We start from the raw sequence: 27,121 nt of genomic DNA on the forward strand, positions 1-27,121 counted from the left end.
GAGAGGGGACTCTGGCGGGTGTGTGAGGGGGAGGCAGGAGGGCGGGCTGACGACAACAGCACCGAGGACAGCCTGAGAGCCCCCAGGGCCGGCAGGGACCCCACATCACTACCCCATGCATGCGACTCAAATGGGGAAAGGGCTCACACTAAGCCTCCGTACGTGCTGCCTCGGGTGTCCTCGGGTGTCCTCAGCTCGCTCTGCCAGGTTTAGAGACTAAGCCTCTGGGGCTCAGGCCCCCTGCACACCACGTGCAGAAACTACTGGAAGATCGGGAGGCCACCAGTCATCTTCGTGGCGGGCTTTTCTTTGCAGGACAAATGCCCACATCCCCCTACTTTGAGATCTTCCAGCAATTATCTTCCCCAAAATGTTAAAAATCTCATTAAAAAAAAAAAAAAATCAAAGATTTTCTGAAAAATCTTTAAATCATCTCAGAACTAAAGCATCGTCAGTTTTTAATGTATCTTGTTAGCGGGCTGTTCAGTCCCACGGCCCAGAGGTGGGCACCTAAGGCACTTCACGGACGGGATCCCGCACCGCTACGACACGGGAGCGGGGAGCAGGTCTGGACGCGCACCCAGGACGTTCTGTCGTAAAAGCCCACGTACTTGCAGCTGTCCCGCTTTCTCAAACGTCTAAAACGGTGGCCTCCACCTTTGCGGTCTGTCTGAACTGTCAGGGGAGCCCTGAGCAGGTTCCGCTCCCCGCAGCCCAGAGTCTCCGCAGGCGGCCCAGCTGCTGGGAGCCCAAAGCCCCACAGGTGCTTCTCCCGGGCAGACGGAGCGCCACGGCGGAGACAGCGAAGGGTCACAAGACACCAAAACACAGGGAAGCTCAAGTGACCGTAGAAGTATTTCTGAGACGTTACCCTGGAAAGCTCATCTACCTAAATGTAGCCCAAAGGCAAAGAAAAAGCGTCTTCAAAGAGGGCAGAGTATCCCAAGGAAAAGCAAATGAACCACCGCCCGGACTTTCACGGACATGTCACTGTCACTTCCAGAACGAGGGAGGGCAACCCACAGAGACCGGTTACCTGCTGCTGTCATCAAAGGGCTGAACCGGATGCACACGCCCTCCACTTCCAGATCCATGACCGTGAGGCCGCTCTCGGGCACCAGCTGTTTGAGCTGCTCTCCCAGCTGCAGGGACAAGGGCACAATGAGGAGGTTCCCCCAGGGACGGCCTCCCCGGTCTTCGCACCTACCCTCACCCACTCGGCCCCAGGCCCCGGAGGCTCCCGGAGTCTTTTGATTCTCTTTGCATACTTATGGCCACTTCTTTTTAAATGGACTAAAAATTTTACACTTTTTGTTACTAAAAAATACAACTGCAGTGTAGAAAAATCTAGGAAATACAGGTAAACCGAAAGAATAAAATAAAAATCACCCACAACACACCACTGAGAAGCGCCCACTGCTGACGTCTGACAGACCCATCCTGGGTCCCTGCGTGTTTTCTATCGCCATAAAACACACCACTGTTCATGCTGGGCGGTAACCTGCAGCTTTTCACGTACGTTAATGATGACCATTTCCTTCCTGCCCTAAACGTCCAGCTACATGGTTGATTCTGGCTGTTCTGGACGTCGCTGCACGATGGATCCTAACGGACTCACCCAAGCCGCCGGGGGCATGACGGCACGCTACACCAGGGCCGACGCGGCTGTGGCGGGCACCCCGACACGGTTTACAACAGTCTTCACACAACAGTCTTCACACAACAGTCCCGGCGGCGCGCTTTCAGCGCTGAGAGGCAGCCGGAGCCCAGCGCCCCCGGTCCCTGCTGTCCGACGGCCGGCGCTCGGGGGCTCCGGCTCATGCGCCCTCTGACGCCACCACAGCCGCTCAGCGCGGCCCCCGTCCGGCCTCAGCAGCCAGGGAAGGGTCACCTGCAGGGGTCATGCTGGAAGGCCGTGCCTGATGTCACGCAGAACGGGGAGCGGTGACCCGAGGAAGAGCCCTAGAGGGAGGCCCGGTACCTCCACAGGAGTGTCCCTCCCGGGGGCTGACGTCCCAGACGTGAGCACGTGTTACCCCGTCTGGGGCGGAGAAGAAAGAGCACACGACCGCCATTCTTACCCAGCGATTCAGCGCATCACACGAGTGTCTTTCCCGGCCGACTGCCGAAGGTGCCATGTTGGGCACGGGGACGGCTTGAAGCACTGGATCTGACACCAGAACACAGAGAGGGGATTCACCTTCTAGAAACACAGCTCCATACACACCCCTCAAACCTTATTTCACTGAGCTCCCAACAGAACCCGAGAGAAGTCTCAAATATTACAGAAATTAAAATGTCTACCTCACAATAAATGGGGAAACAAAACATGGCGTATACATGCAACGTAGCGTTACTCATCTTTAAAAAGCAAGGAAATTCTCTCACAAGCTCAATATGGATGAACCCTGAGGACATTACACTAAGTGAAATAAGCCAGTTACAAAGACTCATGCCGCCTGACTCCACAGATATGAGGTACCCACAGGAGTCAAACTCAGAGACAGTAGGTAGATGGTGGTTGCCAGGGGCTGGGAGGGAGGGAGGACGGAAATGGGGAGTAGCGTGTAATGAGTATGGAGTTTCAGTTTTGCAAGATGCAAATGTTCTGGAGAGCTGTTGGACAACAATGTGGATATATTTAACCCTACTGAACTATACACATAAGATGGTAAACTTTTCTTTACCACAACTAAAATTTCTTGAAAATGTGTATCTTAAGCTTCCACAACTTTTTTCCTCATGAAAAATATAATGCTTGAATATAGTCTCACAAACAGAATTCTTAATTTCATTTAAGAAGTCTTTTTTTGGGGGTCCTGGGATCGAGCCCCGCATCGGGCTCCCTGCTCAGTGGGAAGCCTGCTTCTCCCTCTGCCGCTCCCCCTGCTCGTGCTCTCCCTCTCTGACAAATAAATAAAATCTTAAAAAAAAAAAAGTCTTTCTTTCAAGAACTTTGAGAGGAAATGAAAGTATAACATTTTCAGTTACCAACTAGTCTATCAACCACTGCGTGAGGTAAATCAGGGAACCCAAGAGCACCCAGAGTGGGCCTCACAACAGAATTATCCTCCTTTCATTCAAATGGTCTGGGTGCCTGCTTGTGCCAGGTGCTGTGCTGGGCACGTGGGATATAAGGCACACAAGGTTTCTGGCATCCTGCTGTTTATATTCTATTGAAGAAACACTGTAAAGAAAGAAATGAAATCACCATATACTGTTGCTAGTGCCATGAAAAAAGGTAGGGCCTCTGATACAGTCGCTTTAGACAGGACAGACAGGGAAGGCCTCTCTGAGGAGGCTGGACATTATGGAGACCTGGTGACAGGGAGCCAGCCAGAAGAAGAGTGAAGGGCAATGTGCTTGAGGCAAAGGGAACAGCAAGTGCAAAGGTCTTGCTCTAGGACAGTGCAGAATGTTCTAGAAACTCAGAGAAGACCAATCTGACTAAAGCAATGATCAAGAGAAGAGGTGGCCTAAAAAGAAGTCAGAGAAAATGGCAAAGGCTAGACCCCACAGGCCTCACAAGGTACAGAGCTTGGACTTAATTCAATAGAAATAGTAAGATACTGAAGGGTCTGGGAAGCGACTCTGATTCACTAGGTTGTATATACATACGTATCCAGATCTCTCTTTTCAAGGGACTCTTACCCATTCATTCTAGCACTAGTCCAGGGACTGGCATTTGGAAACCACTGGTTTGATCACAGGAAACTATCAGTAAAATGCTAAGGCATTTAGGCCGGGAGTTTTTGTGAAAATTATTATAAATTTTTTTTTTTGAGAGAGCAAACATGCACAAGAGCGGGGGTGGGGAGGGACAGGAGGAGAGGGAGAGAATCTTAAGCAGGCTCTACACCCAGGGTGGAGATCATGACCTGAGCCAAAATCAGGCTAAAAATTATTAACATTTTCTGAAACGATGACTGAAGATTTTAGTAGTCTAAATATTTTAGACTATATCTGTTGAAATGGTTTAAAATTCAAAGCCCTTAAACACAAGTACAAAAATAACTCTTTTTTAGAATCCCTTACCTGAGCCTGGTAATTCCTGGAAAAACCTGAACACCACTACTGGAGAGCTGAGCTCATCTTCCACCTGAAAAATCAATCTGATATTACCAAGTAACATTAAACCCCAACACCTGCAAAATAAAACAGTGAGTTCGGAAAAACAGGCTAGAGATAAGCATATTTTCTTAATAAACACGTAAAATTCAAAGGTTAATTTCAGTTGCTACAGAAACAACCATCAAGGGTTTAGTAAAATTCCTAGAAATAATTCTAAGCTGGTTCTAAGAATACACTGCTGAATTATAACATCTGACACTGGCACGCTGAAATTAAAGCAGGAGAAAACTATAATAATAATAAACATAAGCCTGCCATTAAAGATCAAAGGAGGCAAGGAAAAAGTATAACCAGAATCAGTGTTGGGAGAGCTGAAGCTTTCAAGAATCTAGAAATTATCCTAACTCAAGCAGGACTGACTGCAACTTTTTTTAAGATTTTAGAGAAAGCGGGGGCGGGGGGGGTGTTGGGGAGGTGGGGAGAATACGCTCCATGCCCAGCATGGAGCCCGACATGGGGCTCGATCTCACGACTCTTGAGATCATGACCTGAGCCAAAACCAAGAGTTGGGACACTTAACCGACTGAGCCACCCAGGTGCCCCTGACTGCAACATATTTTATATTCACAGACATAGTATTCTTCTCAGTTTGTAAAACTCTCAGAACAGGATGTAAGTCCTGCTGGCAAGAAGATAAACACAGTCTAGAGCTTCTGAAGCTTCATATTTTCTCAATCACTGAAATGGTCCTTATATTCGGGACAGGGGTCAGATGACTAACTTCATTAATGGATTTCATTACAGACAAAAACATTCACTGCATTAAGATAAGCCAGCATGAAGTTCATGCTCACCATTGAACAAACACACAGCTGGCCTTCAGCTCCACCACAGGGTCAGGATACAAAGGGAACAGCAATGCCCTTGACAGAATATGACACACAGGGACAGAGGATCTCAGCATTCAACAATTCTAGTCATAAAACCTATTTTCCAGGGCGCCTGGGTGGCTCAGTCGGTTAAGCGCCTGCCTTTGGATGTGATTCAGATCAAGCAAGATGTGTATCCAATCTACCAACTTATTGAGCTGATTCCTGTGCTCACCTATCATCTCCTCTGACTTTCACATAAACAAATAAATCTATTAATACTTTTAAAGCTGGAGGGGCTTAATATCTAAATAGAATAGAGTAAACCCAAGAAGGAAACAGAAACAAAAGCAACAAAATTCTACAGCCATTCCCCCATCCTCACTTAGGATAAGTCAGGATGATTTGAGTGCCGAGATTTCTATATATAGTTTAATACAGTCTTTGGTTTCCTATTTCTTTGAGCTTGGTGGTCTCAAATGTCAGTGTATGAGAAATACTGTCCAGGGTTATGTACACAGAATTCTGCTTCTAGCACATGGCAGACTGAAATGCTGAATTAAATAACCTGATAACCAAAAAAACTTTAAACCACGGCTAGGCTCACAAAAACAGTAAATCTAGAAAAGAAGAGAAAGCAAAGAATATTGTTGGCTGAGCAGGGGTTGGAGGGAGGGGAGCAGGTATGGGAACCTGGCTTTAACATCTAGAGTCTTCAGGCCCATGTGCGCATGGCAGTAAAGGGCACATAAATCCGGGACCCTTGAAGGATGCTCCAGGTGAAAAGAGGGAGAGAAAAACTCCAACCCGCTGACCAGCAAGAGGGCTTACCGCCACTTGAGGCTCTGTCTACAGAGGGAGAAAAAAATTCTCTCATGAGAGAGCAAAGCATCAGGTAGGTGTGCACCACAGAGGCCTTGATGTCCCATGTGGCACAGGAGTCCTAAAGCTGTGGAACTGACGGACGGACCTGGGCCAGTCACACAGGCAAAAACATCTAGCTCTCAGTGACAAGTTATGACACACCCACACAGGCAGGAGTCGGCAGACACGGTCCAGGGGTGATCCAAGAACTGAAATAATAAAGCAACAATCAGAAATTCAGAAATAGATGGTAGCAACCATGCTCAAATAGAAAAATGAAGACCAGGAACAATTAAAAAAAAAAGGATGACTGAAAAGGAGGCACCGACTTGAATAAGAACTAGAAAGAACATGCTGGAAGGCAGAAGTCATGGAAAGTAAAAGCCCAGCGAATGGCTGACGCAGATGCCAGGCAGCTCAGGAGCAAAGAAAGGCCTGGCGAAGCTCATAAGGCAGCGGCAAAGAGGCGGCGCTGGGACGTGTCAGAGGGGCGCATGGCACACGGAGCGGCGAGGTTCACTACGCTGCCAACTCAACGTCCAGAGGTAAGACCGGAGAAAGAGGTCATATTTGCAAAAACAAAGTTGACAGAATTGATCAGGAAAAAAAAAAAAAAGAACCCTCAAGTTTAATAAGCACAAGTCCCAAGCAGGAGTTTTAGAAAATCTGAGGATTTTCGACCACGGTCGAAGGAGCAGGACCCTAAGGACGGAGACGATCTTAAAGGCCAGCAGAGACGTAAACGGTGCCTGGGGGCATTCTGCGGTTTTCAGGGGTAAGGGTGAAATATTAGACTCCCCCCCGTAGGTGCCAAGGTTAGAACGAGGCCCACGGGCCCAGGAGAGGCAGGCAGGCAGCCCACGACTCGGCTGCTGGGAAGACGGCGCCAGCCCACGGACCCAGCAGCTGCCCCAGGCCTCCCGGCGGCGGGAAGAGGCCCTGGGCTGCTGAGCCCGGGGAGCGCGTCTGTGCTGCAGACACAGCTCGTCTCCGACGCCCTGGCTTCAAGTCCTGGCCCCGCCGCCTACTATGATGGGACTCGGGACACGTAACCACAGCGAAGAGAGACGGAAGTAACATCACTCCACCGCAGTGACGTCCCGTGAGGACTCAACAACTGGGGATCTATGGGAACACCACACAAAAACTGTGGCAAGAGCAAAAGCCATTTAATAATGACCAGGATTTTGTGATGCCCTACAATCTTCACTTTGCTTTTTCATACATTATCTGATCTGCCCTTTGTAACAAGTCCCTGAAGCAGGACAAATACTAAGTTCTCCTGAAAACCGACTGGGGACAGAATGGCCCACTGGCTCAGAACACAGGCCAGCTCCACCGCGTCCTACAGCCGCGTGGCCCGAGCAACTCACTGAACTGCTCTGGGCCTGCTTCCTCACCAGGAAGGAGGAGACAGCCACTGCGACCAACTCACAGATAGATTTATTCATTCACACTTAAATACCTACTCTAGGCCAAATACTAAACTTGGCACACTATGAAAAAACCAAAAGACAGAAGTCCCTGCTTACTAAGCTTCTACAAAGAAAAACAGACAAGGAACACACACATGGTCTCAGGTAGTAAGAAATGAAGGACACACCCAGGGGACAGAGTGATGGACGGTGGCAAGGCTGGCTCACATAGGACAGCCAGGCAAGGCCTCTCTGAAGACATGATATTTGGTGGTTTTTTTTTTTTTTTAAAGATTTATTTATTTATTTGAGAGAGACAGTGTGAGTGAGCAGCGGAGGGGCAGAGGGAGAGGAAGAGAGAGAATCCTCAAGCAGACTTCCTGCTGAGCAGGGAGCCCGATGTGGGGCTTGATCCCAGGACCCTGAGGATCATGACCTGAGCTGAAATCAAAAGTCAGATGCTCCACCGACTGAGCCACCCAGGCGCCCTGAAGACATGATATTTGAACTAAGATCTGAAGGGTAAGAAACGAGTCTTGTAAAGAATGGAAAGGAACAGTGCTTCCAGCTAGAAGGAAGAGCACACACGCAGGGGACTACGGTGAGGGGTAGATGAGAGAACCCCCGTGCTCAGCGCTGTGCCTGGCACACGGCACGCATCTCACACTGGCAGCTGTGATGAGGGCTGTTACCGAAGGCTCAGTGCTGCACGGGGTTGGCCGGTGCTGGTACCTTTCCCGAGAAAAGCATCCACTGGAGGGAGGGATGCAGCAGGGTTCCCTGGCCTTACACAGATGCCCCAAACCCACTGGTGATTAACCAGCACCAGCAGAATCTCCCAGCTTGGAGGAGGAGGAGGGAGAGAGGATATGAGAGCCCGAGTGGGCTCAGCGAGGGAGGGACAGAAAGTCCACTGGCCCAGCACTGCCTTGATTCCTGCCATCTTGCTCATGCTAGTCCATAGTCTGGGCTTCTCTGTTTACTAAAGGAGTCCAACCAACATACCTTCACTGACAACTGAGCTCACAGGCTTAGGCGGTTAAGAGAATGACTCAATGTCACAGGGCCTCGGTGGTATGGCTGAAATGAGAACCCAAGTCTCCTGACTTAACATGCATCCCTCTGCTTCTCCAATGGGCCACTCTCCTCTTCCAAACTAGAACTTGGGTCATCTCAGGTCAACTGAATAGGCTCCAAGCTCCTACTCTGAAGGCAACGCTGAGCAGCCCCCCTCTCAGGCACTTAAAGCAAACTGTGTACTAAAATGGAAATCAATGCTATTAACTTGAACCCCAAATTAACTCACATATTAGTTTTGCACTTAACTGTGTCCTGCAGCACCCAGTGACCCTGTTTAAATTAGAATCTGACCTATATTTTCTGAAATTCTAAAATACAATGAAGCAAAACATGAAAACATTCAAGCCTGAACTGATACTTGGTTATTAGCCCTGCTAAATCCTCATCTCCTTGTCTGGTAATTACCCCTAGACAGCACTCTCTGATAGAGTTTGGCATCTTTTAGGGAGATACCAGGGGAAGACAAGAGCAAGGTCATCTTGCTTATCTTTTCCTTACTCCTCACTCTGTGCAAATGAAAACTCTAGTGTCAGAAGGTTTCAGAAAAAGTCATCCAAAACATTGTGAGAGACAAAATGACTTTTCATATCAGGAAGATGGGTGTTTTAAAATCACTGGTCAGGTGGTCAACAGTGTTTGTGCATTTCTAAATTTTAACAGAATAAAACTACAAATGATTATATGAAAAGCACCAAAGGGGTTCAGCAAATGGTACAAATTTCTGGGGTTTGTGCTTTCTGTAGAGTTAGGTCATCAGGATGTGCATGATTCTCTTCCAAAGAATGTGGTTTTACTAGAATTGTCACAATTACACTGAAATGCATCAAATCTGGAGATCATTCTAACTTGAACTTAAGCTATTTACTTCAAAAACAGATCAAATTATATACCGTACCAAGATTTTGATGTGGTTCACTTTCTTCAGACTTTCTTGTAACCGTTGACTCTGCAAAACACAAACAACAGCTTATGATTACTATAATTTCATTAAATTATATGTATTTAATAATTACTTATTATAATTTCCCTAGATCAACATATTAAGAAATGGTTTTTAGGAGGGTCTTTGCAGGCCTGCAAACAAGGATCTCAGGCAGATAAAGCCATCTGTCACTTGGTGGCTCCTGAGGTAGGCTGCCAATTCTTGCTTTTCAACGACTGCAAACATTCCCCGATCTTTCGGTTGCAAGTTACATGCAGTGCTTCCAGAAAGGCTTTTTCTAATAAGACATATGTGAATTTGTCATATTAGCAACATAAGTCATTCATTCTTTCAAAACCTACTCAGTACATGGCCACAAATGCAAAAACAAACTACTATACCAAACTAAAAAGCTTCTGCACAGCAAAGGAAACCACCAGCAAAATGAAAAGTCAGCCTACTGAATGGGAGGAGATATTTGCAAACAATTTAACTGACAAGGAGTTAATGTCCAAAATATATACAACTCCTACAACTCAAGAGCAAAAAACCAAAATCTGATTAAACAATGAGAAGATCTGAATAGAGATTTTTTTTCCAAAGAAGACATCCAAATGGCCAAGAGACACATGAAGAGATGCTCGGTATCACTCATCATCAGGGAAATGCAAATCAAAACCACAATGAGATATCACCTCACACCTGTCAGAATGGCTAGTATCAAAGAGAAAAGAAATAACAAACGTGGGCAAGAATGTGGAGAAAAGGGAACCCCGGAGCACTACTGGTAGGAAAGCAAACTGGCATAGCCCCTATGGAAAGAGTATGGAGGTTCCTCAAAAATTTAAAAATAGAACCACCTTATGATTCAGCAATTCCACTTCTGGGTATTTATCCAAACAAAGCAAAAACACCAATTTGAAAAGATATCTGCACCCCCTCCCCCATGTTCACTACAGCATTATTTACAATAGCCAAGATGTAGAAACAACCTGAGTGTCCATCAATGGATGGGTGAATAAAGAAAATGTGGTATGTAATATACATACACAAGGAAGTATTATTCACCATAAAAAAGAATGAAATCTTGCCATTTGTGACAACATGAACGGACCTTCAGGACATTATGCTAAGTGAAATAATTCAGAAAGAGAAAGACAAATAGTGTATGATATCACTTATATGTGGAATCTAAAACAAAACAAAAAACCCCACAGGCTCATAAATCCAGAGAACAGACTGGTGGCTGCCAGAGGCAGGGGGTGGGAAGTGGGGAAAATGGGTAAAGGTGGCTTAAAGATACAAATTTCCAGTTGTAAAATAAGTAAGTCACAGGGATGTCATGTTCAGTGTGGTGACTATAGTTCATAACACTATATTGCATATCTGAAAATTGCTAAGAGTAAATCTTAAAAGTCCTCATCAGAAGAGAAAATAATTCTGTAACAGTGTATGGTGACATGTGTTAACTGGACTTGTAACTGTGGTGATTATTTCCCAATGTACACAAATATTGACTCATCATGTTGTACACCCGAAACTGATATAATGTTATATGCCAATTATAGCTCAAAAAACCCCACAGAACTACTGAGTGCAAATGTGCGCAAGACACAGAACCTGATACTGGGGAAGGAAGAGCAAAGATAAATGAGGAGCTGTTCAGAGCACAGGGTCTGGAATAAGCACATCTGAGTTCAAAATCTCACCTGTGGGACAAGGAGTAAGTCCATCTGCCACTTACTAGCTATGACCTTGGACACCTTATTCAGCCTCTCTGTGCTTCAGGTCCCTCAATGATAAAATAAGGAGAGTAGCTATCTGACAGGGTTGTTGTGTCAGGTGCCTAGAAACAGTCTCCAGAACACCGTGTGCATCACGTCTGTGTGATGACCTACCTACCTCCTCATCGTTCTATTGTTGTTGTTGTTGTTTTTAAAGATTTTATTTATTTGACAGAGACACAGCAAAAGAGGGAACATAAGCAGGGGGAGTGGGAGAGGGAGAAGCAGGCTTCCTGCTGAGCAGGAGCCCGATGCGGGGCTCGATCCCAGGACCCTGGGATCATGACCTGAGCCGAAGGCAGACGCTTAACGACTGAGCCACCCAGGTGCCCCTCATCGTTCTATTATTATCTCAATCCGAGGTCTCTCATTATTGATGTGGGGATAAAAGAGCATCTACGTTATGGGGTTGGGGTTCATTTATTCGCAGTTATTTACTGAGTGTCAGACACTGGAAAACCCCTCATGAAAACTACTTCTTAGTATGCTGTTACCAGTGGACTTCATATCCTAGGAAGTGCAAATGAAACCGTGCATGCGCAGTGCGCGGCATAGTGCTTCGCACTGAGTAAATGCTCACTAACTGCTCCCCAGGAAGATGAGGAGGACAATGACGACGAGGATGATGGGAGGAAGCAGAGGAGGAGGATACAGATTTCTGCCCCCACAGATGGACTAGGAGGCATGAACGTACAGATGACCACACGTGCTACATTCCCCGGCAGTTTCCCACATGCTGGGAGCAGCGTGGAGTCAGCGACAGGCCATCAGACGTGGTCAGCAGTCCTGTGACCAGCTACAGCGTTTGCTTGCAGGAAGACAGAGCTGCAGTGACCTCCAGAGTTTGGTAGTTAACGTCTCATTATTTTCCTGTGCTCTGTAAGCCAAAGGGAATTGCAGAGCCCTCCCCTGATGCCCAGACCTTCCCCAAAGTGACTAAGTTACCACGGCAATAAAGGCCTCCCCTTCTGAACAACCAAACCTCAAGACGTGAGCTGACAGTCCAGTGACAAAATTTTTTTAAAAATGTGCTTTTGTAAACCTAATGAACACAAATCTTGAAATTATCTCATGTAAAAATCAAACAACTTCATTTACAGCGTTTCTGCTGCATGAGAAAGGAGTGTCAGGATGAATGATCCTGACATTACAAACCCAAAGACAGCTGCTACGGTGACACAAAGATACGAATTTCCCCTAAACATAAAAATGACATGTGAGGAAGTACTGATTCCACAGAACACATTTAAAACAAAGATTTATTTTTAAATCCATCTGCATGTGATCAAGCACTACTGTGAGAGCCTCACACGTATGCGCTCATTCAGTCCTCCTAACAATCTCTTATTACATCACCCCCGTCTACCACGTAAGCCAACAGACTTAGAGAGGCGTCGGCAAGCTTTCAGACTCAGCTCAAACTGCATAAACATGACTTTCTTTGCTTTCTAAACTAGAGCATAATGACACATTTTCACAAGAACGCCTCATACAGAAAGAGAATTATAGAACTGTCCCTAGAGCCCTGCCATTTGGGAGCCCAAGCCAGCTGGTATTAAAAATACGCAGCCCATCCATCATCAACCCCCAGTGGCCATATTTCCTTCCCCCTCAAGAGACAGCCAGTCAGGGCCCACATTTACCTCCCGCCCCCTTTTGCTTCTTTCACTCCTTGGCTCTCATCTTGTGACTTCTTTTCTCATCCTATGCTGACATGGGCATTCATCTAATCTCATTTCATGTGGCCACAATTGTTGGGACACCCCAGCAGTCCCTCCCAGAACTCCACACAGGAAATGTACGCATGCAATCTGCTTGCTTATGAGAAGCCAAATCCAGACAACAAGGTCATGGATGGTGGGTGAGGCAATGAGGCAGTTTTCCGTCGCTGCTTTTGCCACAGAGTACTGGTGGCTCATTTATTTTTTATTTTTATTTTTGTAAAGATTATTTATTTATTTGACAGAGAGAGAGACACAGCGAGAGAGAGAACACAAGCAGGGGGACTGGGAGAGGGAGAAGCAGACTCCCAGCTGAGCAGGGAGCCCGATGTGGGACTCAATCCCAGGACCCTGGGATCATGACCTGAGCCGAAGGCAGATGCTTAACAACTGAGCCACCCAGGCGCCCCTGGTGGCTCATTTAAACTTGAGGTTTCTACTCACCAGTTGGCAGGCATGCTTAATCCTCTCCACAATCCCATCGAGGCCCAAGTACTGTAAAGACAACCACAGTGGTAGGGCACGGAGTTTGTCTGCTGGCTTGTTTGATGTAAGACCGGCAACTAAAGTCTAAAAAAAGCCAATATGGTTTTAGCGATCAAAGCCAGTGAAGACACACAGCAGAATTATCTAGTTACCATTTTCCTCTGCACTTAGTACGGTTTAGATGCTATGCCAGGCACTTGGCTTGCCTTATTCATCTGACCATCTAACGGCCCCATGAGGCAAGTATTCTAGACAACCTAGGTCAGAGAACTTGCTTTCAAGGGCTCATGGCTCAGGTGTGGCAAAGCCAGGATGAGAATCCAGATGGGTCGTGTCCCAGAGCCAGAACTCTCAGGCACTCAAGAGGAAGCCCCTTCCAAGGCTGTTCTGAGTATCCTCAAACACCTGGCCATTATCGACTGAGCAATACATTAACTGTTTTAGTAAGAATCACTTAAAGCTTATTTTGCATAGGCCTATCACTAACTGATCTACTCTTAAGAACCACTTCTTAGAAAAAATATGTTACAACCTTCTAGACAATAGGGATCAAGAGCTTTAACTACTTTTAATAGTTAACGTCACTTCTGGGGACATATTCTAAGGACATAATTTGAAATACAGAAAGATGCTCATTATTTTAGTAACAAAATTTTGAAAACATCCTAAAAGTTGACAAACAGAGAATGATTAAATTGCAGTATTTAAGTAACAGAATATTACGCAGTCATAATGCCATAAGAAGTTCCTCATACACATGGGGGCCTATGAGGAGAATAAATAGAAAAAACGTATACAGCACTGTTTCACTTACGTCAGAAACATTTTTTTGATAAAAAAGTCACAGAAGTGGCATTAAGGAAACTTTCCACTTTTTCCCTATTTTGCTCCCAGACTCGCTAATGATTATTAGCCACTCCCCAGTCCCTCCCAGTGAGAGTAAGCTTACCAAGGCAGGATCGTCGTGTTTATAAAGGGTGACTGCAGGGACAGCCGGCAAACCCAGCCATGGACCCGGAGTCAGGGTCATGCTGTCACATTTGGTTGCAGCCTACCAGAGAGAAAACAACTTTTTGTTACAGACCATCAGAATACACTAAACCCAACACCCTCCTCCATTCATAAAAACATGAAAAGCCATCAGGGATTGTTTTTGTTTTTTTTTAAAGTAGGCTCATGCCCAGCACAGAGCCCAACATGAGGCTTGAACCCACGACCCTGAGATCAAGACTGGAGCCAAAATCAAGAGTTGGATGCTTAACCAACTGAGCCACCCAGGCGCCTCGGGGATTAAGTGATTTTAAATTCCTTCTTAAAAACACAGTATTTAGTAAATCAATCACATACCAGAACTGATGAGGAGACATAACCTAGAGCCAAGGTTGCCAGATTCACACTGGAAAAAAAACACAAATTATTTATTGCTGCTTATTCACTAAGTTTATACTTTAAAAAAAAAAAAAAAGGCTGTGTTGTTTTAGGCCAACATTTAAATGTCTTTCAGCCAGGTTATAAGTGTTTATATTAACAGAAAATGTGGCATATACCAATTTCAGCAAAACCTTGAAAATGCACTTTAATCAAATGTGTTTCAGGGGATGTAACCTACTGATGTAATGTAATGGGTGTCTTGTTTTATACCTTTCATATAAAAGATTTTCTAGTCATCAACTCTTTCCCAGAGGGACAAAATAACCCAGCTCCTATGGCGTGCTGGTGATGGATTCCTGGAGCTGCCCCGTATCCTCCCCTAAGCCCTTCTGGGAAACCACCCCAATCTCCTCCACCAGACCACAGCTTTGGGTGGAGGAGACACCTGCTCCAGAGGTGGGCAAATCACCGAAACTACGGAAGTGTTACATTTCCCTGGCCACGGTGATGGGCTCAGTAGGAGGCTTTTGTTGGGACTTGTGACCCTCAGGACACAAACCTGGAAAGCAAGCTGGAGCCACTGCAACTACTTTGCACCAAAATAGGAAAGTCTATCTATAGATGGAGGCACCATAGAGGAAATTAGGCCAAGTGACTGGGGGAGAGGGTGGGGAGAGGAAGATGCTGAGCCCTGGCTGATGCTGTGCCTAAAATAATCCTAACACATCTTTTTAGTTATGTGAGCCAGTAAAATCTCTTCTCGCTCACGCCACTTTGGGCTATTTTGTTACCTTTACCATGGAACCCAACGAGCCCTTAGAGATAAACGTTACAACAAAATAAGAGCCTGGATGCCCACTCTTGATGAGCACTGCGTGCAGGCCCACCACGGAGCCAACCTCACCCTCCACTCACCCCTCCACGTGAAGCCATATGCCATACTGCTCACAGAGTTCTTTCAAACGTCCGATCTTATCTGTGTGCCCTACTGCCGCAGTTCCTAGGATAAAACATACAAAAAAGGATACTAAAAGCAACAAATACTTTCTGAGTCTTTACAGCATGATAAAAGCTTTTAAATATGTTATCTCGAAGAAGGAAGTAACATTCTGTTTTACTGAGATTTTCTATGTGAACTGGCTTAAAATCAACTTTTTTTTTTTTTTTTTTTTAAAGATTTTATTTATTTATTTGACAGAGAGATAGCGAGAGAGGAAACACAAGCAGGGGGAGTGGGAGAGGGAGCAGCAGGCTTCCCACGGAGCAGGGAGTCCGATGCGGGGCTCGATCCCAGGACCCTGGGATCATGACCTGAGCCGAAGGCAGACGCTTAATGACTGAGCCACCCAGGCGTCCCTAAAATCAACTTTTACAAGTTGGTAATTCAAATTCTTAAGTGTGCATATTCTCCATTTTATGTACGTATGTAACAAGCAAGCTTGTTAATACTGTTACTTAAAACCTCTATATGCTTTTTTTCCTATATACTTGATGTTCTTTCAGGAGAAATATATTCAAGTCTCTCACTAAGATGGTGGGTTTGTCAACTTATACTTGTATTTTATCAATTTTTCCTCAGGTTTTCCTTTATATTTTTCAGTTACGTTCATCAGCATTCTTAACTACTATGTCTTAGTGGATTATATGAATTTATATAATTAGTGTGGAGTCTACTTATCTCACACTAACACGGCTACAGTACTTTCGTTCTGTCACTATGTGCCCAAGATACCCTTTTCCACACTTGCTTTTTGTCATTTTCTGGGTTTTTATTTAGGTATGTCTATTATAAGTGTACATAGATAAATTTGCAGGGTTTTTTTTTAACCCAATACGAGAGGTTCTTTGTTTTAATATGCTAAAGTCAGTTTAAATATACTGAATGCTTTAACCTGTCCCCTTGATGAATCTGTTTACACTACAGGTTGGGTAGGCGGCTCCCTCTTCACAGAGCATGAGTAAAATGGAACTCGTGCATTCTCCCGACCATCCTAAACTCCCAGTTAACAGAATCCCACCTGATAAGGTTGCATACCCTCACCAACTGCCAACAAACACAACCAATGCAAGTGGTTCCTTTGCAGGGTTTAGGTCAATAAATCATTCATAATGGATTTTTGTATATAGAGTGAGGTAAGGGTTAAGGTTCAATTTTTTTTTCCCATGTGGATATCCGCTAGTTCCAAGACCACTGGTGGAAAAGACCCACTTTTCTTCCCTTGAAATACCTTGGCATCTTTGTAACAAGTGAAGTGACCCTATACATGTGAGTCTATTTCTAAACTCTACTGTCTTCAATTAATCCCACAGTATCCTGATTATCTGTAGCTTTATATTAAGTCTAAAAGCCAGATAGCCTAAGTCTTTGAATTTTGTTCTCTTTCAAAATTATTTTGGCTATCCGTCACATCCTCTGTATTTCCATATAAATTTCAGAATCAGCTTATCAGCTTCTGTAAGAAATTGTAGCCTGCTGAAATTTTGATAGGGGCTGATCTGTACAATCTACAGATTAATTTGGGGAAATTAGACTTCATAATATTGAGTCTTTCCACAGGTACATATCCTGTATCATTCCATTCATTTGGGTTTTCTTGAATTTCTCTCAGCAATATTTGTAGTTTTCAGTGTACAAATCTTGCATATATTTTGTTAAATTTATCCATAAAGTTTTCATTTTTTTGATGCTATTATGAATGGCATTTTTAATTCAATTTCAATGGTTCACTGCTGGTATACAGAAATCCTGCAACCCTTGATCAATTTGCTTATTGTTCTAATGGCTTTTCTGTAGTTTCCTTAGAACTTTCTATCTAGATAATCAGGCCATCTGCAAGTAAAGACAGTTAATTCTTTCTAGTATGTGTGTCATGTTATTATTTTTCTTGCCTTATGCACTGTCTGGAGCTCCAAGAACAATGCTGAATACGATGAGGGAAGCACAGCAGAAAGTGGTTGTTGAACTGCCACGCTCAAGGTGCACATTTAAGTATGACATTTTAAAATTCAATTTAGAAAGGAGGCACACAAAAGAGAGAAGTACTTACAACCTAAATGAGAAAGGACACACATCAACAAAATAACTCCCCAAACAAACCAACAATTAAAGGGAATCTAAGGAGCTAAGTGTAGTAATTCTCACCACGATGCTGACACAAACCACCTTAAACATGTGGTGCACAAACATTTCTTTAGACTTTTTTTTTAGGCTAAGTACCTAGTCTTTCTCTCATATGTCTAAAATGGGAGATTCAGTTCATAATACCTACCAGCATTTGCTACAAGCAAAAGGGGCAGTTTTCCGCGTTCTATATCATCTTTAATCAGTTTCTCCAGGAAGGCAACATCCTAGATGAAAAGGCAAACCACAAAAACATGAAGCAACTAGCATAAAAGCTATACAATAAAAAATTAGAACTTTCAAAAGAAGCAGATGACTCTCAAAATTAATCATGCAAATTAGTAAATCAGTTTTCTTTTTTTTTTTTTTTTAAAGTAGGCTCCACACGCAGTGTGGAGCCCAGCACAGGGCTTGAACTCATGACCCTGAGACCAAGACCTGAGCTGAGATCAAAAGTCGGATGCTTAACCAATTGAGCCATCCAGGTGCCCCTCAATTCTTATTCTTGACCATTTTTCTATTTTCTCTAATCACAGAGATAAAAATCAAATACTTTCCCTTGAAGACTAACTACAAAAATCAGTTAAATGAGATCAAAGTTAAAAACTGCATATATACGGACAAATATTTCTCTAGTTAAGTGTTTAAAAAAATATTCTCCCAATCCACCCCCCGCCAAAATAGCCAAAAATTTATCTCTAATATTACTCATTGATGTATCCAAACCAGAAGATCAAACTACCTTGGAAAAAGAAACACGGAACCCTAAAACCTATCCCTTTTGTTTCTGGCTTCAGTATGGGAAGGCTTAACACTTGAATGTCTAAAAATAAGCAGAATTGGGGGAGGGAGGGAAAAATAAAACAAGATGAAATCAGAGAGGGAGACAAACCATAAGAGACTCTTAATCATAGGAAACAAACTGAAGGTTGCTGGAGGGGAGGTGGGTGGGGAATGGGGTAACTGGGTGATGGGCATTAAGGAGGGCACGTGATGTAATGAGCCCTGGATGTTATATAAGACTGAGGAATCACTGAACTCTACCACTGAAACTAATAATACACTACGTTAACTGAATTTAAATTAAAAAATTTTTTTAAATTAAGGAAAAAAAGCAGAATCCAATTCCAATCCCACATTTTTAAAATCTGCCATTCACAAAGCCAGACAATGATAACCTTTCAAAGGACGAGCTTTAGAAGAAATTTCTGGTGCTTAACTGGACTCCCATGTTTCTACTTAAAGCAGGTGATATAGTAATGACAAGATTCCTTAAGAGGCAGGTGCTTCTGACCTATATGCCAGCCAATCTTCATGGACATTCAAACCCGTAAGCACATATTATACAATAGGAAGATAAAAGCGATAAATGAACAAGCTAATAATTATCTGGAGGCCAGCAAACAGAATTCAGTTGAAAGGAAGACACAGTTTCAAAACACAATTCCGTATTATTTTACAAACCAAAAAGAGAACTCACCATCTGATGCTGGGATCCAAACATAGTGTTACATGGCACACGACACAAGCAGGGGAAGGGCAACCCGAGCTGCAAGAAGAAACATACAATTTCGTAAGAAAGAGCTTTGTCACCATTCATTTATGCCCCCTAAAGAATGTGGCTCTAAGAAAAGTCACAATTACTCTTTTTTAAACAATCTCTCTCCTTAGGAACTCTTAATATTATAAACAGATGTTGAAGGACATCTAGAAAGTCAAGTTTAAAAAAAGGGTGAATTTCCAGGAGCAGAGATTCTTTTTTTAAAGATTTTATTTATTTACTTGGGAGACTGCACACTCGCGAGACAGCACAAGCAGGGGAGGGGCAGAGGGAGAGAGAAGCAGGCTCCTGGCTGAGCAAGGAGCCTGATGCAGGGCTCAATCCCAGGACCCTGGGATCATGACCTGAGCCGAAGGCAGATGCTTAACGGACTGAGCTACCCAGGTGCTGAGATTCTTATAAGAAGATACAGACAATGTAATATTCTCTGTGTCAACGAAATGAGTAACTATCAACTCATGTTCTAAATGAGTATCTTTGTTATATGCTAGATTTCCAAACCAAGAAATAACCAAGCTCTAAGCATTTTGGGAGATAATTTAGGATCCTTCCTCCAAGCATTAGTAATAAATAACACCAGCAAAAGGCATTCAAAGAACAGGATCTCATTTATGGATCCACCCACTCCCTAAGAAGCAATAAATATGGATCAGCAGATGTACATTTCTTAAAAGAAACGAAGTCAGTGTTATGAATGGAGATAGTAATTATCAAATAAATTTTATATTCTTTATTTTTAGCTTCCAAATCCTTGAGGAGTTTATAGTCTTAGAAATTTTTAAACAGTTGCAGCATAGTATTCTGTGTAACTAAGACCTGGTAGCACCATTTCAAGACCAAAAATTTAATGAGCACACTTTCTTCCCTTTCTTTTTAAATTATGAAACTGAAGCCCAAGTAAAACACACAATAAAAAATAAAGAAGTTTAAAGTGAAAATGCCGGGGCGCCTGGGTGGCTCAGTCGTTAAGCGTCTGCCTTCGGCTCAGGTCATGATCCCAGGGTCCTGGGATTGAGTCCCGCATCGGGCTCCTTGCTCAGCTGGGAGTCTGCTTCTCCCTCTCCCAGTCCCCCTGCTTGTGTTCCCTGTCTCGCTGTGTCTCTGTCAAATAAATAAATAAAATCTTCAAAAAAATAAAAATAAAAAAATTAAGTGAAAATGCCCTCCCACCCCATAAGCCATCAAGCCACTACTGTTAAGAGGTTAGTATAAAACCTTCTAGGGGGCACCTGGGTGGCTCAGTTGGTTAAGCGACTGCCTTCGGCTCAGGTCATGATCCTGGAGTCCCAGGATCAAGTCCCGCATCGGGCTCCCTGCTCAGCAGGGAGTCTGCTTCTCCCTCTGACCCTCCCCCCTTTCATGTGCTCTCTCTGTCTCTCTCATTCTCTCTCTCAAATAAATAAATAAAATCTTTAAAAAAAAAAAACCTTCTAAATATTTTCTAAGTATTTATATAAATATTTTTTGGGTATGAAAAACATATACATATACACTTTATTTTTTTAAAGCAAGTTCTGTGCCCAACGTGGGGCTTGAACTCACGACCCCGAGATCAAGAGTCGCATGCTCCACTGACTGAGCCAACCAGGCGCCTCACACATAAACACTTTCAAAAACATGAATATGACCATCTTATATATACTATTTTGCCATCTGCCTTTCTCACTTAACAAAATACCTTTATATAGCTTTTTTTTTTTTTTAAGTAAGTTCTACACTCAGTGTGGGGCTTGAACTCATGACCCTGAGATCAAGAGTTACATGCTCTTGTGACTGAGCCAGCCAGGTACACCCCACCCCCATACGGAGTTTGAAGATTGGATTGCTGTCCAAGACAACTTTGGGTCCATAAGAACCTGGCCTGTAGTAGATACTCAGGAAGTAATTTGTTCCAGGTTCCTGTAAGGATATTATAAATCTGCTCATTCTATACACACTCAAAAAGAGGACATAAGGGGTGCCTGGTGGCTCAGCCAATTAAGCATCTGACTCTTGGTTTCAGCTCGGGTCATGATCTCAGGGTTGTGAGATCGAGCCCCGTGTTGGGCTCCGCGCTCAGCATGGAGTCTGTTGTTCCTCTCCCTCAGCTCCTCCCCCTGCTCTCTCTCATAAATAAGTAAAATCTTAAAAAAAAAACAACAAAAAAAGAGGACAAAATTTCTTGCCACCAGTGACCACAGCTCATAATCAACTTAGGTCCCAGAGTTTCCCCCATGTGTCACCCCAGGATTCCTCCATCTTACGAAAGACAAACCCTCCAATCCTATGGGTTTTAAAACAATGTTGGCCAAGAGGCTGAACATTTTTTTGTAGCCCCCTAATTGGGCTACATGTACCATGAAATTCAAAAATGGTAATGTTCTTTGATCTACCAATTCTAGATAGACTCTGAAAATCTATATAATATAATCTAGAAAGTATTTTCTAAATGTAGAAAAAGCTTTACACACAAAGATGTCTAGAATAATCCTATGCAAAGAGCATTACCTGAAAATGGTTAGAGAAAATAAAAGAATGTGAACATTTTAATTGCCCAAAAGGGAAACAGTAGTTAAAATACCATACTGTCACTTGAAGGAATATTATGAAGATATTAAAAATAAACTGTACTTGGAGGAACTGTTGAAACAGCATATGTACCTGTTATAACACTAAGTGAAAAAAGCCAGACATAACCATGTAAAAACACATAACTATGTAAAAACTCTTTGATTAAAGTCTGGGGAAAAAAAACGTTGACTGTGGTTGCCTTTGGGCAACTAAAAAAATACACACACACACACACAGTGCCTGGGAGGCTCAGTCAGTTAAGTGTCCAACTCTTGATTTCAGCTCAGGTCATGATCTCAGGGTTGTGGGACTGAGCCCCATGTCAGGCTCCACACTGAGTATGGAGCCTACTTAAGATTCCCTCTCTCCCTCTCCCTTTACCCTGCTTGCGTGTGCATGCGCTAATATATATATATTTTTTTCACACACACATATATATCTGAAAATTAATATACCTTTATATATTTTCTGAGAATGACAAAACAAGCATATGTTTCTTTTCATTTGAAAAAAACTGCAACTAAAGAAATGGGTCTACATACTATAAAGGTTCAGGACAGAACAAAACACAATTGCTTTAAAATATCCACTGTATACCACATTACCTGATTACAAAGGTACTGGCCCAGGCCAGGCCTAGCAGCAGCACTAAGATATATGACAGGTTTTTTGTTATATAACACATTGAAACCATCCACTACAAAGTCTTCGTAACGAGAATGAATAGCAAGCCTACAAATCTTTGCAAGTCCTTCTCTTTCTTCTTCGTGGAAATAAGCGCAGCCATTTTCATACCTGTTAAGAGATAGCCATATATCAGTATGGTCTTATCTTTGGTTAACTCTTGATTTTACAATCCTAATCTTACAATCCTGGAAGTAATTATTTTCTTAACCTAGAAATTGTCACCTAGAACAGTCAAAGGAAGATAGGGATCCACCCTCATCTTAGATGGCTGACCACACCTTACAGCTGGAGGTTATAAAGAACAGAGGAAGGGTACCTGGGTGGCTCAGTCTTAGCATTTCAGCCCTAAAACATCCGAAGTGAATAAAATTGTCAAAAATGCTAGGCAGCCTAACTTTTGCTTTCACTATTATCTGCCTGGGGCCGATTACTCTTCTTGGTCTGCTTTCTAGAAAAGGAGAGAGAATGTCAATTACAGGTGGTGGAATATTAGAAGAAAATTTCTCCTTTGCAATACAGTTAGGCAAACTTATACTCTTTCCCAACATGTGAAAGCGAGTCTCTCAAGTTAAATCTTACAGGGTTAGGCAAACATTCCTTTTCTTTAAAAGTAACAGCATAAACACAAAAATACCACTGGTCCTATGTCTTCCTTACCTGCTATAATTCCTTAATAATGCCAACATTATCACAGCATAAAGCAAATTTCAATTTCATAACACACACTCAAATTCCTTATGGCAGCATTTCCCTTCTACTAAAGCACAAGCTAGTATTTTGATTAAAAATACTTGAAGCACTTTCCTACTCTATCTTCTATCAACATATGCCAAGCAGGAATCCTAAAAACAAGTAACTCTGACATTATCCAAACTATATGTGCTTATGTTCTTGGCTCTTGACATACTCTTATTCTTTTGCTCATTTAATCCTCGTAACAATACCATAACATAAATATTGTTCTCCCCATTTAACAGATAGGGAAACTGAGATATTCAGAGATTAAGCAACCCTTCAAGAGGAAGGGGAAGAAGCAGACATGAACTTAGGTAGCAGAGCTCCAGAAAACAGTCTGTAGCCAACTCATATATGTCCTTACCTGAAAATTCTGCATAGCCATAACGTAGTGTCTGAAAGTATCCTGGTCATAAGTTTTCTAAGCTTCTCTTTGTCCAGAGTCGAAATATAAGCTCCCAGACTATGCCCCAGCAAAGCTATATGACCTTGTTCTCCAATATTCTGGATTCTGTTAATCAAAATGAATTATATTAAAAGAGTATTATTCAAAATACGAATAAAGCAATAAAACAAAACCTAGAGACACAGTATTTTCACAGAAATCTGTCATACTTGAAATCCACTTAATGGCCTAGAAGGCAAAAATTCAGATAAATGTAAGAAAGTTATGTGTATAAAGTACTGATAATCCGGGGAACAAAAAGATTTTAAAAATTCAAATCGTAGGAGATAAATACCCTTATTTTTGTTGAATATCTACTAAATATACAAACTGTGAATAATTTTCTCTCTTTTTTTAATTAAATGCCAGCCTAAGAACTACGGAGCATAGTGCTGAGGTACACTGGGCAGAAAATAAGTTTTTCAGAGACTCATTAGATGAAGATCAAGTCCCCACATTGAACAGCTGTTTATAACAATACAGCAAATTCAAGGGGAACCAGGTATTGTTTTATGCATAATTAAAATGGAAGGACTAATTTCGCTTATAAAGAGTAAATGTAAATTGTAAGAATAGAACCAAAAAATGAGACAGGATACCGGGCAAAGGATATAGTTCATAGTAAAGGAAATATAAACGGGCCTTAAAACACATTAAAAAGACACTTAACGTGATTCATAAGAAAAATGTAAACTAAAATTATGCTGACATATTTCTCACCTTGCAGCTTGGCAACAGTCCTTAGTCTGCTAGGAGCCTTGCAGGCAAGGTGTGGGCAAAGAGATATTGTCATGCACTGCTGGTGGGGCTATAAACTGGCACAATTCCACGGAAGGAAATTTGGCAATATCTATCAAAATTACAAATATACAAACTATCTGGCTCAGAAATCCCACTTTTAAGACTTTAATCTCCAGAAACACTTGCTTGTATGATAAATGACACACGTACAGAGTTACTGGCGGCAGCAATGTTTGTGACAGTAAACCTGAACGGGAGACTAGTTAAATAAAATATGGTTCATTCATCCAAAGTAAAACTAAACAGCTCTTACAGGTGAAAGCTCCTTGTATACTGATAAATGATGAACTCTTAGACCTAAATGAAAAAAGCAAGGTACAGAACAACATAGAGAGTATTTACATACTGGAGGGAAGGTAGACTTTGCTTATGAACACATACACATAAAGGATCTCTGAAGAATATCCTGAGGAGGACAAGCTGGCGGGGGGGGGGGGGGAGGGGTAGAGTATGAAGGAAATGCCCCTTTTCATCCAAGGCCTCTGTAATTTTAGAATTCACATCAATTTTGGGTTCAGGTAACATATGCCATCACATCACCGACTGAAAATTGCCTTTGTAGACTGTTTTTTATCTTTTGAAATTTGAAAAAGGAGAAGGATTACTTCTGTCCCCCCCAAATTAAAACAATTAACCATGAAACTAAATAAATAGCTAAGTTAGATGAATAAAAATAAATGGATGATTCACAGACAATGTGGCCTGCCACCAACAGATTCAGCTGTGGCAATTCTTAGCAGTCCGAAGCGGAAGCATGAAGCACACAGCAGTATTCTCTGGTCCCTCTGCCAGCCCCTCTCTAAGACATGATGCCAGAGAAACTACAGGATTTAGTTTGAGTGAGTGCCTTCCTTTTGCAAAATATGTTACCTACAATATGTTACCTACCTGAAAAGGAAGAAATGAACACTGTTTTAACATCATATGTAACTGTGAATGAAACACAGCTCTGTTTTGGCAACTTGTAAGAATGCAATCACCATTTAAAAAAAAAAAAAGAATGCAATCACTATCAAAATCAAGAACACATATACTTTCAAAGAACGGCTGCCAACCGTCCCGCCTTACCGGGCGCTCTGGGGCTCCTCATCTTCATCTCCGTGCATCAGATTCTGAACTACCTGGAGGATGCTCACCATGTCTTGTCCGCTGCAAAAGAAGAGGGCTGATGGACAGGTGGAAACAGCACACATTCCCCACCCCTCTATTTCCTTCACTTAAACCAGCCTTGATGAGGGTTTTTTTTTTTTTTTAAGTGAGGAGCTATAAGATACACTGTGCTTGAGATACACTAAACATCTTTTAAACATAAACCTCAAATTAACTGAATTTTCCATATAACCATGTAATTATTACATATTCTATGCAAACAGGAGATTGATTTCTGAAAACTTCAGCAGTATTACTTCAGCACTACTTCTCGACCTGTTCATTTGAATCCAAGGAGAATATTTAATAAGCATGTTAAAAGAACCAAAATAGTCTTTTTAAGATGCTGGAAGGTCACAGAAGGAGCAAGAATACTCCAGTGCCACTGGTGTGACTAGTCTCCTTCCACGGAGGAGTCTTGTCTGGCTGTTCTAACAGACTTAAACATGTAATGCAAGCATCGTTTACTACCACCTCTTCCCCACGCAGGGCAACTGGAGATCTGTTTAGAGTGCAAACAGATTTCCTTCTATCCAAGATATGTTATTAAACGCTTATTACGTGAGGGGTTGAAAACTTATAAGAATGTGAATGGCTAAAGTAGTAAGCAATGGCAACTTGTAATAACTGTAATATAAAAATATTATCACTCCGTTAATGAGAATATGACTAATAAAAAGTTCTCTTTGGAAAAAGCAGCACTGTCGAAACAATGCCCCAGTACCCTTCCTCTCCAAGGTGCTGACCTTCATGTGAGAAGGGCTCTGGCCCTTGGACACTGTGGAGAGAGTGCGTGCTAGTCATGTGACCTTGAGCCAGCTGCTCAAACTCCCTAAGCCCCTACACTACAGAATTTTGAGGACACAATCAGTGCATGAAACACGTTTAACGCCATGCCTGGCAAAGCACTGTCTCAGATGTTGGTGTCAGCATTATTAAGTGTGACTACTCCTGCTATGTGGCTTTAATGGCCTCCTATTCTGAGAACTAGAGATGTTCCTGCTAGTATCTCTTGTAGGGAAACTGCTGTGGGATTAGTAGAACCCTTTCTTTCCCTTCCGGAGTGTGGGAAGAGGGAACTGATAGGATTTGGTTCGTGCTTTCAGCTGCAGAACCCACTTCACATCCAAGGGCTTCAAATCAGCACGGTCAGGCGGCAAGCAGGAGTGCCCATCTTAAAATATTAGCATCTGGGTGTGTTAGATAGGACACTTATTGACACACTGTGGTCCTTCCTCCATACTTTTCTTTTGCAACCTTGTATATATTCACATTCAGGTCAAAGAACAATTGAAGGGAGTTGTACTGTTTACCTATGTGCAGTTTCCTGGTTATAAAAAAAAAAAGTAAGCTTGAGGGAAGCTGGGCTGGGACTTTAATTCCAGACTGAGTGCTAACATCCGGTGAACATTTTAGTTACACGGCTACTTCTTTTTCTGATATTTTCCCTGCTAGCTTAAACCACACACACTTGACAGATTTGCTTTAG

The 27,121-nt window shown here is 42.8% G+C and overlaps 1 protein-coding gene and 1 non-coding gene across 4 annotated transcripts in view; both read right to left on the reverse strand.

The window, feature by feature from the left end:
* The window catches only part of PDXDC1 (pyridoxal dependent decarboxylase domain containing 1), a 49,408-nt gene that overhangs the window by 6,226 nt on the left and 16,061 nt on the right, over positions 1-27,121 (reverse strand). For all 3 annotated transcript variants that reach the window (XM_032392172.1, XM_032392174.1, XM_032392173.1), the window contains 13 exons: positions 25,552-25,632; positions 23,602-23,748; positions 22,421-22,610; positions 19,185-19,253; positions 17,853-17,931; positions 15,499-15,583; positions 14,560-14,608; positions 14,162-14,263; positions 13,171-13,296; positions 9,195-9,245; positions 4,036-4,099; positions 2,082-2,170; positions 1,037-1,142 (listed from right to left, as the gene is read on the reverse strand). In XM_032392172.1, coding sequence (XP_032248063.1) covers positions 1,037-1,142; positions 2,082-2,170; positions 4,036-4,099; positions 9,195-9,245; positions 13,171-13,296; positions 14,162-14,263; positions 14,560-14,608; positions 15,499-15,583; positions 17,853-17,931; positions 19,185-19,253; positions 22,421-22,610; positions 23,602-23,748; positions 25,552-25,632 — 1,238 coding nt within the window. The remainder of the gene's footprint in view (positions 1-1,036; positions 1,143-2,081; positions 2,171-4,035; positions 4,100-9,194; positions 9,246-13,170; positions 13,297-14,161; positions 14,264-14,559; positions 14,609-15,498; positions 15,584-17,852; positions 17,932-19,184; positions 19,254-22,420; positions 22,611-23,601; positions 23,749-25,551; positions 25,633-27,121) is intronic.
* Positions 24,959-25,028, reverse strand: LOC116624412. Its single transcript, XR_004297891.1, has one exon. It is a non-coding gene; the product is annotated as a small nucleolar RNA SNORD45 (small nucleolar RNA).

The sequence above is a fragment of the Phoca vitulina genome, unplaced genomic scaffold (genome assembly GCF_004348235.1).
Source record: "Phoca vitulina isolate PV1807 unplaced genomic scaffold, GSC_HSeal_1.0 scaffold66, whole genome shotgun sequence".
NCBI lineage: Eukaryota > Metazoa > Chordata > Mammalia > Carnivora > Phocidae > Phoca > Phoca vitulina.